Raw genomic sequence first — 13,371 nt, 5'->3', positions numbered from 1 at the left:
ATGTTAGCAGCAGGATAAACACTAAGCCTTCACGGTTTTATTTTGTGGATGTGTTTTGTTTAAGGCCAAGGCTCCAAACGCCACTGTGATTGTGGTCGGAACTCATCTGGATTTGATTGACACCAAATTTCGCACGGAGAGGATCGCTACACTGCGTGCGTACATCTTGGCATTGTGTCGCTTCCCCTCCGGACCCAGAGCCAGTGGGTATCCTGACATCAGTTGTCGGAATTTACAGTGAGTCAAATTGCTCTTATATTGTGTTTCAGCCATGTACATTCAGGATCACAGAATGTCTATAACATCAAAAGAGGCCATTCTGCCCTTAATCCACATCCTATACACAATTTAACCACCTATTCCCATTATGTGTTCTCTCCCCAGAGCTTTCCAAATTCTCACTTTCCACTATTTATCCAGTTCCCTTCAGAACATCACAGTTAAATCTGCTCCCATATTCAAGGCACTAGTGATTTGCTATGTGAAAATATTTTTAAATTGTTCATATCCTTTCAATTCTCTTGCTGATCCTCTTCAATCTGTGCCCCCTAGTTTTTGACACCTTGTAGGAGCAAACTGAAAGGTCACAGAGAGATGGTGTTCAAAATAACGGGCGATTTATTAAACACTGGTGTGTACCAGGAGACTAGTCAAAGCTGAGCATGAACTTAGTACAGCCTTTGCATTCTCAGTTGATGAGATTGCCAGTAAAACTGCATTTTGACAACAGAATGGTGGCTACAGGAAGACCTAATTAAGTACCAGACTACATCCCGATTACTGAATAAAATGACTATCCACAAATCTAACAGAAAATCCAATTTTCTTTTACAATGGGTGCATGCTGTAGCATATGTAATTAAAACTTGGTTGTCATCGCTGCTGTATTCCACATCCAATACACGCGTACAATCCACGTCCCTATTTACGAGTTACGACTCTTTCCCCTATGGCAGTCTCCCCTTTGGGCCCTTGGCCTAGAAGACTAAAGCCCTACCAGTACCCTTTGTTCGGCTGGCTAAAAGACCATTCCCCTAACCATTGTTTTACCTGCCATCACAGCCCACGCAGTAGAACTACCATGTGACGGTAATTAAAACAGTGAGCTGTACAGCAGCAATAACGTGAGAAACAATTCAAATCCAGGGATAGATCTGTACATTTAAACCCCAATTCCAAGCACTGTCCCAAAAGGAGGAACATTTCAGCCCTGTTTTCGTGATTCATTATCCTTTTGGACAGTGGCCATTTCCTCTGGGATTAGCTTTTTCAAATCGGCAGTAAAATGTGGAATGTCTGGTAGTTTTGTGGCTGCATATTTCCATAAACAGTAAGCTCCAGTGTCCCTTCTGCAGCTGTCTTCGAAAAACTCTGCCCCGCAATCGTTAATTTGGTTCTAGTGTCACAGGTATCCACATCAGAGGCAATTGGACTGCATTGTAACTGCCTCGTAACTGCCTCTTGTAACGTGCTCCTGCTGATTTTGTGATGCAGTAGAAGTTGTTCACCGAAGTATACTTCAGGAAGGTTTTGTTATTAACAGGCAATATGGACAGGGAACAGTTATCACATTCAGTTAGGCCTGTTTGTACTGTCCTGTTTGGATATGGCCAATGATTCCCCCTTGTTGACAACGCATCAAATTCACACCCCAGCCAGGACTTGTGTAACTCAATTGCATAGGCCAGCGGGTTGCTTAGAGATATTCGAGTTCCCTCTTGGTACTTCCCGACATTATGAACTCCAGTAAGAGGGTACAGCTGATTGTCACCATGTCGGGGAACGTGGAGGACTGCTGCTACACACAGCGGACCAGTCACCAGCGACATGGTTCGTCAGAGTGAGATCTCGACTGTGGCACGCGGACACCTCCACCTTCACCCACCCATTCTTTCAGCTGGCTGTCTGATATCCAGTGCCCTCTGGGACTCAGTGGCCTTCTAACTGTAGAATGGTTGGGCCGACTACAGGCAAGAGCCAGGCAACATACATTATACAGACCGCATTTTTATCACAGCATCGGGTGTCAGTGTTCACCCTATCAATATAGTTATATCCTTTAATGACAGCAATAACTGGATGGTTTCCAGCTCCAAATCAGCCCTTTTTCCCTATTTTTTTCCCAAATCACCATCATTTTGTTCTGCGATCCCCTTCAACTTCTGCTGAAGGGAACTGATTTGCATATCAATTTCTGCGAAATCTGAAATACTGATTGTGGACACACCCATTGAATATCCTCCGCCTAACAACTCCGTCAAACCCTTTATCCTTCTCCACCTTTTGTCCTAAACTGAGTACAGGTGACTTGCCTGTAAACGTTGGAAAGGCAGATTGTGCTGTCCCAACAAAAACTAGAGGTTAGTAAGGCAGTGAAGTTAAAAACGACCTGCGCATGTCTGCAACAGCTACTAGAGTAACCCTTCCACTCATTTCTTCCAATACTAACCCTACCCCACCTCCCTTCGAGACCCTCTGGCTCCTGCTACACTGTGGTGTTCTTGTGGTAACAGGGTCCCCAGACAAAGCAACCTTGTTGCCATACTGTACAAGGTTCATCGTCGCGCATAAGTAGGGTTGCCAACTTTCTCACTCCTAAATAAGGAACAAAAGTAGCAGTCAAATACGGGACACTTGTGTTTACCCCGAGAAAGACTACCATGACCATGAAGCCTTGCGCGGGCACCTGCGTGCGCATGCGTGACGTGTGCATGCGTGTATATGCCGATTTCTTTTCTACAAATCGGTTTTGGCTTAATCTTCCCGATTCTGTTTTTGGTTCTTGATCCTCCAAAAAATATTCCACATGGAATTTAAACTAGAGTTAAGTGAAACTGCACTGTACATACATTATTTCTACTTTATAGAGGCTGTGTATTTATCATATCATTCCTGCTTTTACTATATGTTAGTGTTATTTTAGGTTTTTTGTGTTATTTGGTATGATTTGGTAGGTTATTTTTTGGGTCTGGGAACGCTCAAAAATTTTTCCCGTATAAATTAATGGTAGTTGCTTCTTCGCTTTCGCCATTTCGGCACGAATGGTTTCATAGGAACGCTCTACCTTTGTGGGGGAAATATGGGACAAGGGCAGTCCCGTATTGAACAAACCAATTTAGCCCAATATACGAGATGTCCCAGTTACTACGGGACAGTTGGCAACCTTACACATAAGTGTGAATGGTTCATTAGGCCCGTGTCTCAGTGTGGCAGATGTTATCGCGGGATCCCCTGCGATATAAAAATCTGATTATAAAAATTATTCTGAGAGTAGTTTGTCAAGCTCCATGTTTATTGTTCCTGTGAAAGTATATTTGTGTGGTTAAATCATTCCTGCCCAAGATATTGGTGCAGGTGGGACCGGTGTTTTTGCTTGGACCCTTCCTTAGTTACGTCCATCTAGGTTGTAGTCCCAATTTTGTTGGTACAACATTACCGTACCTCATGTTCCATGCAGATTCTCCTTCACTTGGACTTTCTCATGCTCCCAGTCTCGCATTCTCTGTCTATCAATGACTTCTCTTTTCAGATCAAGCAAATGAGTGAACAGCTCCTGTACAAACCAGTCCTTACTGTTGCAGTTCTCCAGTCCTGTGATCACAGCCTCCGGGTTGCAGAGCCCGGTCTGTATCAGTTTAAAAGGAGTAAGTCGTGTCGATGAGTAGGCCTCACTCACCATTACAACAGGACTGTTGGCAAGACCCTTGACCATCCTCCATTCAGACCAACTTTCCCCGTCCTCCATTCGGGCCTTCGTTAGGCTCCCGTTTAGGGGTGCAATTCATTCTTTCACACGTGACAGAACTCCGAGGTGGGTGCAGAAGGCTTGATTAACCCTCAAGCAACATGCAAGGCTCTTGATCGCTTTTCCAGTCAGGTGTGTCCCCGATCCAAATCAAGGCAGGCCAGTACTCCCTGCCCGGGTGTTACCTCCTCAGCCAGCACACGGGCTACCATCTCGGCACAGAAATGCTTCCACACACCTGATGAGATTGTCGATTACCAGGAAATTCTGCTTACCAAAGACTGGTGTAATGTCCGTCTGAAGTTATTCCCATGGACCTTTAGGCCAAGGCTAATGACCTCATCATCGGCCCTGAAACTTGAAGTTCATGAATCTTGGGTGTTGTCTTGGCTGCAATCCACGTCTTTACTTTATCAAGTTTTCTGTTCCAACCATGGGTGCACACTCGAGCACAAATAGTGACTGGAACTCTGGTATCATTGCTGCTGCAGTCCATGCCTCTACTTCTGTCTCCAGTCTGCTTGTTACCACGTTGGCACCATCCACATCCCTATTTACTAGATATTCACACATAAGCCTGCCACTACTTGTAAGGAGTTTGTACATTCTCCCCGTGATCGCGTGGGTTTCCTCCCACAGTCCACAGACATACCGGTTGGTAGGTTAAATGGTTATTGTAAATTGTCCCATGTTTAGGTTAGGCCTGCTGGGCAGTGCCGCTGGAAGGGACAGAAGAGCCTATTCTGTTAAGTCTCAGTAAATAAACAGATACACCTACACCAATAGGAATACTTTTGATCTAATGCTCAGGATCTTAATCTCAAGATCTTTGATCCCCTCACAACGTTCCGAGGGGAGCAAATCGAGCTTCTCCGATCAATCCACATAAAAACGGCCCTCGTTCCTATAAATTATTTTGGAAAATCTCTCCTTAAAGCACTTTAATAAAACTGAAGCTGCAGGAAACACTCAGCAGGTTAGGCAGCTTCTATGGAAAGAGAAACGGTTAACGTTACAGAATAAAGAGGTTCTTGGGCCACAGCGTAACTGGCTTCTGTGCTGTTGTGTTCTTTGTTTATAAAGTCCTGGATCCAATCTGCTTTTATAACCACTTTCTCGGAACTGGCCTGCTGGTTCCAATGATCTGTGCACACGGACTTGCGAGCTCTTTCTTCTTAAAGAAGTGTGTCCTTTGGTGTGTATCGGTCTAACGTGATAGCCCAATTTTAGGTATTTAGTTTTAGTCCGCAGTGGATCCCGAATGAGCGTGTAAACTTCGGTTCCCTTCCAGTTGCTACCCATGGCATTGCGGTGCAGAGTTTCAAGTGCTGTAGTGTAGTGCTGTGTCTCAAAAAAAAAAGTCAAAAGTCTGTCCGGAGCCTTTGTGGCCTGTCAGGCCAGTGTTTATGCTGGTTTCTGTGGCATGAAGCAACTGAGAGTACGAGACTTCCCCCTCGGATAGGACGCCCCCAGCATTTGCCATTTACATTTTCAGCTGGGTGGACTGGAGCAGTGTGTGGTTAAGTGCCTTGCTCAAAGACACAACACACTGCCTTGGCCGAGACTCAAACCCACGACCTTCAGATCGTGAACCCAATGCCCTAACCACTTGGCCACATGCCACATTAGTGCTGTGCCTACCAACACATTAATGTTTGCTCTGGGTCACATCCCTGGGCTTTGTGTTGCTGTTCCACACCTAACTGTTGGATTTATTGAACTACCAATTTGCTCTCTCAGTTTAATTTCACAATGGTTCCCACCCTGTCCGAACTTTGCTCCCCCAGCTGTAGTTGTAGTTTCCTCCTCACTTGGTGGGATTACCAGTGGCATTGACAGCAAACAGTTTTCTAATGAATTGGCTGGAGACTCGTTTTGTGTGGAATCCAAAAGCCAGGAAAAATAAAAATGTTTCTTCCTTCTCTCTGTGCTAGGTTGTTAAAGGCACAATGCTGTTCTTGATTTCCTTCTAAAAAGGGTGTTCTGTGTGGAGAGTGAGCATTTGAGGATGATTCAGGTCAGGGTCAGATTCCAATGATCACTGATCAGTTTTCTGTGGAAAGAAACGGGACAAATTTCAAGGTTGAATTTAAAAGTACTGGTTATTCTTGTAATTGTAAAGAGGAGGCTGAGACATCAATAGGTTCAGGTGCCAATGAGCTGATCTATATGTTGTTTCCTGACAGACTCTAGATAATTTATAAAGTGTGTGGAGAGTTAGTACTTAAAGTGTAGAAGGAAGTTATGTGGACAGCACTTACTAAGCTCTGTTCAATATAGATTGGCACTTCCTGGATAAGGGACTACCTGACTGGCAGACCACTGTTAGTTTGGCTTCAGAGTTGTGTGTTAGATGTCGCTGGGACCCCACTGGGGACCGTACTGGCTCCCTTTCTGTTTACCCTGTATACCTTAGACTTCAGAGTCATATCATCTGCAGAAATTCTCTGATGGCTCAGTAATAATTGGGTGTATAAAGGAAGGGCGGGAGGATGGATACAGGGCCCTGGTGGAGGACTTTGTTGAATGGTGCAAGCTGAATCATCTGCAGCTCAACATCAGTAAGACAAAGGAGATGGTGATGGAGTCAGGAAGACTAAACCTGCACTGCTCCCTGTTACTATTGACGGTGAGGACATGGATGCGGTGAGGACCTACAAGTACCTGGGGGTACACCTGGATGACAGGCTTGAATGGAGCAGCAACGCAGAGGTTGTGTACAAGAAGGGCCAGAGTTGCCTCTACTTTCTGTGGAGACTGAGGTCCTTTGGAGTATGCAGGCCTCTCCTTCACATGTTTTAACAGTCTGTTGTTGCCAGTACAGTCTTCTATGCGGTGGTGTGCTGGGGCAATGGCATCAACATGGGTGATGCCAACAGGCTCAATAAACTGATTAGAAAGTCTGGCTCTGTTATCGGAGTCAAACTGGACATAGTGGAGACTGTGGTAGAACAGAGGACCCTACGGAAAATCCTGGCATTTCTGGACAATGTTTCTCACCCTCTGTATGCCATCTTGGCTGAACAGAGGAGCACTTTCAGTAATAGACTAAGACAACTGCACTGCTCTAAAGAGTGCTATATGAGGTAATTCTTGCCCTCAGCCATTAGGCTGTATAATGAGTCAACCTATAACCGGGGAAGTGAAGACCCCCTCCTGTTTACTATTATTAACCTCTGTTTACCAGAGCTCTGTTTGAGCTCTGTTAGGCTCTGTTTACCATACCCTGCTTTCGCAGACACCCTGTGCAATACTACCATCACCGTATCTGGACAGTGTGAATGTGCACCCATTACTGTATAATATTACGGTAATTCTTACACTACCATCTTAGCCATGTGAACTTGCGAATCTTGTGAACTTTGACTTGTAAATCCTGTACATCTTATTTTTAAGGTAACTTATTTTTTATTCTTTCTTACTTCTCCTAATATTTGTATATCTGTGCACTTGTTATGCTACTGTGACACTGTGATTTCCTTTGAGATCAATAAAGTATCTAGCTTTCTCTCTGAAAAGTGGTTGAGTTAGTCTGTTGCATTAGCCCGCACACGTTGATAGCTGCTTATGCAACTTACAAAACCTGGTGCTTTTAAATATTCCAATGAAGTCTTTCTCAACCTCCTGTGTTACAAAGAAAACAGCTACATCCTGTCCAGGATCTATTCAGCAATAGCTGACAGCACCCTGGCATATCCCTGCCCTCTGTCCTGTGCAATCACATCTTGCAAATTTCACCGAGCAGCAGCTTGTAAAATTATGAGAGGCATAGTGGACAGCTGGTATTCTTTCCCCTGGGGTGAAATAGGTAATACTCGAAGGCATGCAGTTAAGGGGGAGAGGGAGAGAGTTTAAAGGAGATGAGCAGGGCAATTTGTTTTAGACACAGAGTGTGGTGGGTGCTTGGAACACACTGCCAGGGGTGCTGGTACAGGCAAGTACGATAACAACATTAACAGGCTCTGAGGGTAAGTGTATAAATGTGTAGCGAATGGAGGGATGGACAGTGAGGGGAATGGAGAGATATGGACATTGTTAGAATAGTCAAGGTTAGTTCGATGTTTAGCTGAGGCCTGTTCCTGTGCCTCACTGTTCTATGTACTATCTTTTGTGTAATTTAATGACCAGGACTGTGCCTGATAACTTTGCTCCAACTGTTTACTCTATAACTTTTCCTTGCAGTGAGTTATCGTGCAAAACATTGGATGGGCTAGAAGGTCTCCGTAAACTGATCTTCCAAGTTGCTTGCGGCATGAGGGACACAGGGGGTGTAACTACTTCACAGAAGTTAGTTGGAAGATTGGTAAGTAGTTGCTTTGTATAATGACTGAGGAAGTGGAGCATGTGGTGGAAGCTGAAAACTGCCAATGCAGGGCTATGGCCCAATCTTACAGTCTGTGTAAAAGCCACTTCTTTCTGACAGTAAAATGCGCTGCATTGTTTCAAGCACCGTCCAGTTTGTTGTGCAATGATCTTATTCAGTAATCTGAGGTAAACCTGACCTGGTTGATTGTGTTGTGGCAAAGGGGGTTGTCTGGAGATTTTGCCCCACCTCTGAGTTAATGCATCTGTATTCAGGAAGAGGATCAGCCCCTGGGTTCCCAGATTCACAGTGAGGTGAACTACACTGATTGGCCCATCACACTGTTCAATCATAGGCTCTCGGTGAGGAGAGCTACACTGATTGGCCCATCATGCTGTTCAATCCTAGACTCACAGTGAAGAGAGCTACACTGATTGGCCCATCACACTGTCCGTTACTAGACATGCAGCACGGTGAACTACACTGATTGGTCCATCACACTGCCCAATCCTGACTCTCAGTGAGGTGAACAGCACCGTTTGGCCCATCACACTGTCTGTTACTAGGTAACTGGAAGTTATTTACATGGAACTTCTGTCACTTTGTGTTTGGCGTGACGATAGTTGAGCTCTTTCACGCCAGTGACACGGGAATGGAATTCCAGTGTAGGAACATAGTCAGATTCTTGTTTCTCCACTCTGCCATGGAGACAATTGCAACAACCGATGAATGAACGTAAGGTTTATTAGTACAACTAGTACCTTGATATACTATGCCAGGGTTACTTACTCAGTGCTATGTGCTATGACTTGTATCTCTTTGATCTCTTTGTAAAATGCCAGATGCCAACAGATTATGTGTGTGTAGTGGGGGTGGGGGCAGAGGGGGGTGGAGTAAGGAAGGAGTGTAGAGGTCACAGCTCCCACCTCCCTCCCTCCCTCCCCACACTCTTTTCATCCAGGTAGACCTTGATTTCATCATTGTAGAGATGGAGAATAGGAGGAAGGTCCCTTGCACCAGGTTCAACGCTGCACTGCTGCAGGAGGCAATGAAGTGGATGCCTGTTCCATGGAGGTACAGGCAGCATCTCTGTCCACTCTCAGCATGTCTAACCGAAGCTCTGCTGACTCTCCTCAGCAGCACCTTTCTACCTAGAGAGAACAGAGGTGGCACGCGGGAGCATCAGGAACTAGATCTCTATCAGAGACAGCCTTCACTTCTCTCCCGTAACCTAAACAAGGAAAAGGTTAGCTTTAGTTGTCACATGTTCTTTGAAACATAAAGTCAAATGTGTCAACACAGTCCAAGTATGTGCTGGGGGCAGCCCACAAGTGTCGCCAGGCTTCCACATGACCATAACTTACTAACCAATAGCTAACCCATAACTTACTAACCAAAGTCCATACGTCTTTGGACTGTGGGAGGAAACCAAAGCACCCAGAGGAAACTCAGGCAATCACAGGGAGAATGTCCAGACTTAACCCTGACCCTCTTGGGCCATGACTGTGCAGTGAGAAGGCTGCCTGGGGCTAACTTTGGTCGTTCAATGTGGACGGTTGCTGTCTACACAATAGAAAGGGAGCAGCCTGGTGAGAGCCACAGCCCAGAGCACCGTCTTCAAACCGATCTGGAAGGACATCACAAAGGGTGCACTTTCGAATATTTACTTGTTATCTATTAATATACGCCACTTCATTTTCATTTATCATTAGCTGCAAGCTGCTAATTAAATGCCTTTCAGTCTTTCTGTTCTTGAGATTACAGTGACAGGTGTATATGGAGTAAGAGGTGGTGAGTGAGTCTCTCAGTGTCTCTCATGGGAACTCCTGTGGATCTAAAGTTCCCTCATATGTTCTAAGTTCCCAAAAGCATAAATTCATTCTATCTCTGTCTCTGTCTCTCCCTCTCTCTGTCTCTCCCTCTCCCCCTCTGTCTCTTCCTCTCCCTCTCTGTCTCTCCCTCTCTCTGTCTCTCCCTCTCTCCCTCTCTCTCATCTCTCTCCCTCTCATCTCATCTCTCTCTGTCCCTCGTCTCATCTCTCTCTGTCTCTCTCTCGTCTCATCTCTCTCTGTCTCTCTCTTGTCTCATTTCTCTCTGTCGCTCTATCTCTCTCTTTCTTTCTTTCTCTTTCTCTCTTTTTCTCTCTCTCTTTCTCATCTCATCTCAGCTGGTCCTCTTGGACAAGCGACGCGGCTGACTGTAACATCGAAACACTGAGCTATTGGTCTCCCCTCTCGTTATGTTCGGAGTGATATCTCTCTCCCCCTCGCTGGTGAGGAAGAGCTTGTCTGAGATGTTGAAGTGTTGGGCTGGACAGTAGTTTCTGATGGGCTCTAGATCATGGCCTCTGGGGGCTTTGCTATTGCTTGTGGGGTGGGGGTGTGGTTGTTGCTTTTTTAATAATTTCTGCTTTGGCTCCTCCCACTTCCTCCAAACTAAAGGTGTAACTATGGGCACCCGTATGGGTCCTAGCTATGCCTGCCTTTTTGTTTGGTTTGTGGAACAATCTATGTTCCGTGCCTATTCTGGTATCTGTCCCCCACTTTTCCTTCGCTACATTGACAACTGCATTGGTGCTGCTTCCTGCACGCATGCAGAACTCGTTGACTTTATTAACTTTGCCTCCAACTTTCACCCTGCCCTCAAATTTACCTGGTCCATTTCCGACACCTCCCTCCCCTTTCTAGATCTTTCTGTCTCTGTCTCTGGAGACAGCTTATCCACTGATGTCTACTATAAGCCTACTGACTCTCACAGCTATCTGGACTATTCCTCTTCTCACCCTGTCTCTTGCAAAAACGCCATCTCCTTCTCGCAATTCCTCCGACTCCGCCGCATCTGCTCTCAGGATGAGGCTTTTCATTCCAGGACGAGGGAGATGTCTTCCTTTTTTAAAGAAAGGGGCTTCCCTTCCTCCACTATCAACTCTGCTCTTAAACGTATCTCCCCCATTTCACGTACATCTGCTCTCACTCCATCCTCCTGCCACCCCACTAGGAATAGGGTTCCCCTGGTCCTCACCTACCACCCCACCAGCCTCCGGGTCCAACATATTATTCTCCGTAACTTCCGCCACCTCCAACGGGATCCCACCACTAAGCACATCTTTCCCTCCCCCCCTTTCTCTACATTCCGCAGGGATCGCTCCCTACACAACTCCCTTGTCCATTCGTCCCCCCCATCCCTCCCCACTGATCTCCCTCCTGGCACTTATCCGTGTAAGCGGAACAAGTGCTACACATGCCCTTACACTTCCTCCCTTACCACCATTCAGGGCCCCAAACAGTCCTTCCAGGTGAGGCATCACTTCACCTGTGAGTCGACTGAGGTGATATACTGCGTCCGGTGCTCCCGATGTGGCCTTTTATATATTGGCGAGACCCGACGCAGACTGGGAGACCGCTTTGCTGAACATCTACGCTCTGTCCGCCAGAGAAAGCAGGATCTCCCAGTGGCCACACATTTTAATTCCACATCCCATTCCCATTCTGACATGTCTATTCACGGCCTCCTCTACTGTAAAGATGAAGCCACACTCAGGTTGGAGGAACAACACCTTATATTCCGTCTGGGTAGCCTCCAACCTGATGGCATGAACATCGACTTCTCTAACTTCTGCTAAGGCCCCACCTCCCCCTCGTACCCCATCTGTTACTCATTTTTATGCACACATTCTTTCTCTCACTCTCCTTTTTCTCCCTCTGTCCCTCTGAATATACCTCTTGCCCATCCTCTGGGTCACCCCCCCCCCTTGTCTTTCTTCCCGGACCTCCTGTCCCATGATCCTCTCGTATCCCCTTTTGCCTATCACCTGTCCAGCTCTCGGCTCCATCCCTCCCCCTCCTGTCTTCTCCTGTCATTTTGGATCTCCCCCTCCCCCTCCCACTTTCAAATCCCTTACTCACTCTTCCTTCAGTTAGTCCTGACGAAGGGTCTTGGCCTGAAACGTCGACTGCACCTCTTCCTACAGATGCTGCTTGGCCTGCTGCGTTCACCAGCAACTTTGATGTATGTTGCTTGAATTTCCAGCATCTGCAGAATTCCTGTTGTTTGTTTTTGTTGCTTTTGTTATGGTTTGTGTGTGGGGGGGAGGGGTGCCTTGAGGTTCTAACATTGTACGTCATTCATTCCTTGGGGACTTTTTTTCTGTTTTGTGGATGTCTGTGAAGAGCAAGAATTTCAGGTTGCATACTGTGTACATTCACTGATATTAAATTGAGCCGGTGCTGTGGGTCACCTTGTGATGCCATTGAGAGCTGGCATCTAGGGCGAGCATCCATTACCTCTTCATCAGGTGCCATTGTGACAGATGGGATCAGTTTGGGTGTGGCATGTATGTCTGACCAACAGATACCATCCTGATGCACCGTGTGGTCAATACCCCTTAACTTGGGGCCAGATCTGGTGAACCAAGTATAGACAGTTCATCACTGCAACCAAAGTCAGTGTGATCTCTGCACACGTTGGGACAGATGGTTGGAACTACTGCCCAGTTTTATTGGATTGAACCATTCCTAAACGAAGACGAGCTAAGAACAAGAGACCCTTTCTGTCTGCTCGTTGGGAATGAATGGTGAGAGAAGTGGTGCTGAAATGTGAAGCTCTCTGAGGAAAGGTCCATTGCATTAGGTTTCCAGTTTCCAGTTGGTTTCCCCCTCGTCCTTGTCAGGCGACGATGAGAAGTGTGTGCAAGTTCTGTCTGGTACTTGCCTGCAAAGCTCCCAGTACCTTAACATCTGAATCATTTGATATTCTTGTCATTAGATCCCACTTGGGATGAAATGTGCTGCCAGTAATGCAAATACCGGCATCGATATCCAAAAACCTTTGAGTCCCTTAGCTCAGTCCCATTACTCGGCTCCCTTGACTCCTCCAGATCTCGTCTATAAATAAGGATTTATATCCTGGATGGAATGCAGGAAGGGACACCAACAGCCTTCACTTCACTTGATGCAAGGGGAATTACAAGTGCTGACACCCTAGTCAGTGAAAGTGAATGAAGATGGTGGCATGGTAGTGTGGTCAGCACAACGCTTTACAGTACCAGCGACCCGGGTTCAATTCCCGCCGCTACTTCTAAGGAGTTTGTATGTTCTCCCCGTGACCGTGTGGGTTTTCTCCGGGTGCTCCGGTTTCCTCCCACAGTCCAAAGACGTACTGGCTGGTAGGTTAATTGGTCATTGTAAATTGTCCGGTGATTAGGTTACGGTTGCTGGGCAGCTCGGCTTGAAGGGCTGGAAGAGCCCATTCTGCGCTGTTATCTCAGTAAATAAATGGAGACGCAGGAGACTGAAGTTGGCATCTGGAGCAACAGACAGTCTGC

General features: G+C 46.3%; 1 protein-coding gene across 9 annotated transcripts in view; it reads left to right on the top strand.

Annotated features, from left to right (window-relative positions):
* lrrk1 (leucine-rich repeat kinase 1) overlaps positions 1 to 13,371 on the top strand; it is a 282,207-nt gene that overhangs the window by 201,323 nt on the left and 67,513 nt on the right. For all 9 annotated transcript variants that reach the window (XM_063065804.1, XM_063065802.1, XM_063065800.1 and 6 more), the window contains 2 exons: positions 65 to 237; positions 7,928 to 8,048. In XM_063065804.1, coding sequence (XP_062921874.1) covers positions 65 to 237; positions 7,928 to 8,048 — 294 coding nt within the window. The remainder of the gene's footprint in view (positions 1 to 64; positions 238 to 7,927; positions 8,049 to 13,371) is intronic.

The sequence above is a fragment of the Mobula hypostoma genome, chromosome 13 (genome assembly GCF_963921235.1).
Source record: "Mobula hypostoma chromosome 13, sMobHyp1.1, whole genome shotgun sequence".
NCBI classification, from domain to species: domain Eukaryota; kingdom Metazoa; phylum Chordata; class Chondrichthyes; order Myliobatiformes; family Myliobatidae; genus Mobula; species Mobula hypostoma.
Note: the sequence above shows the minus strand (reverse complement) of the source record. Positions and strands in the feature narration are given on the sequence as shown.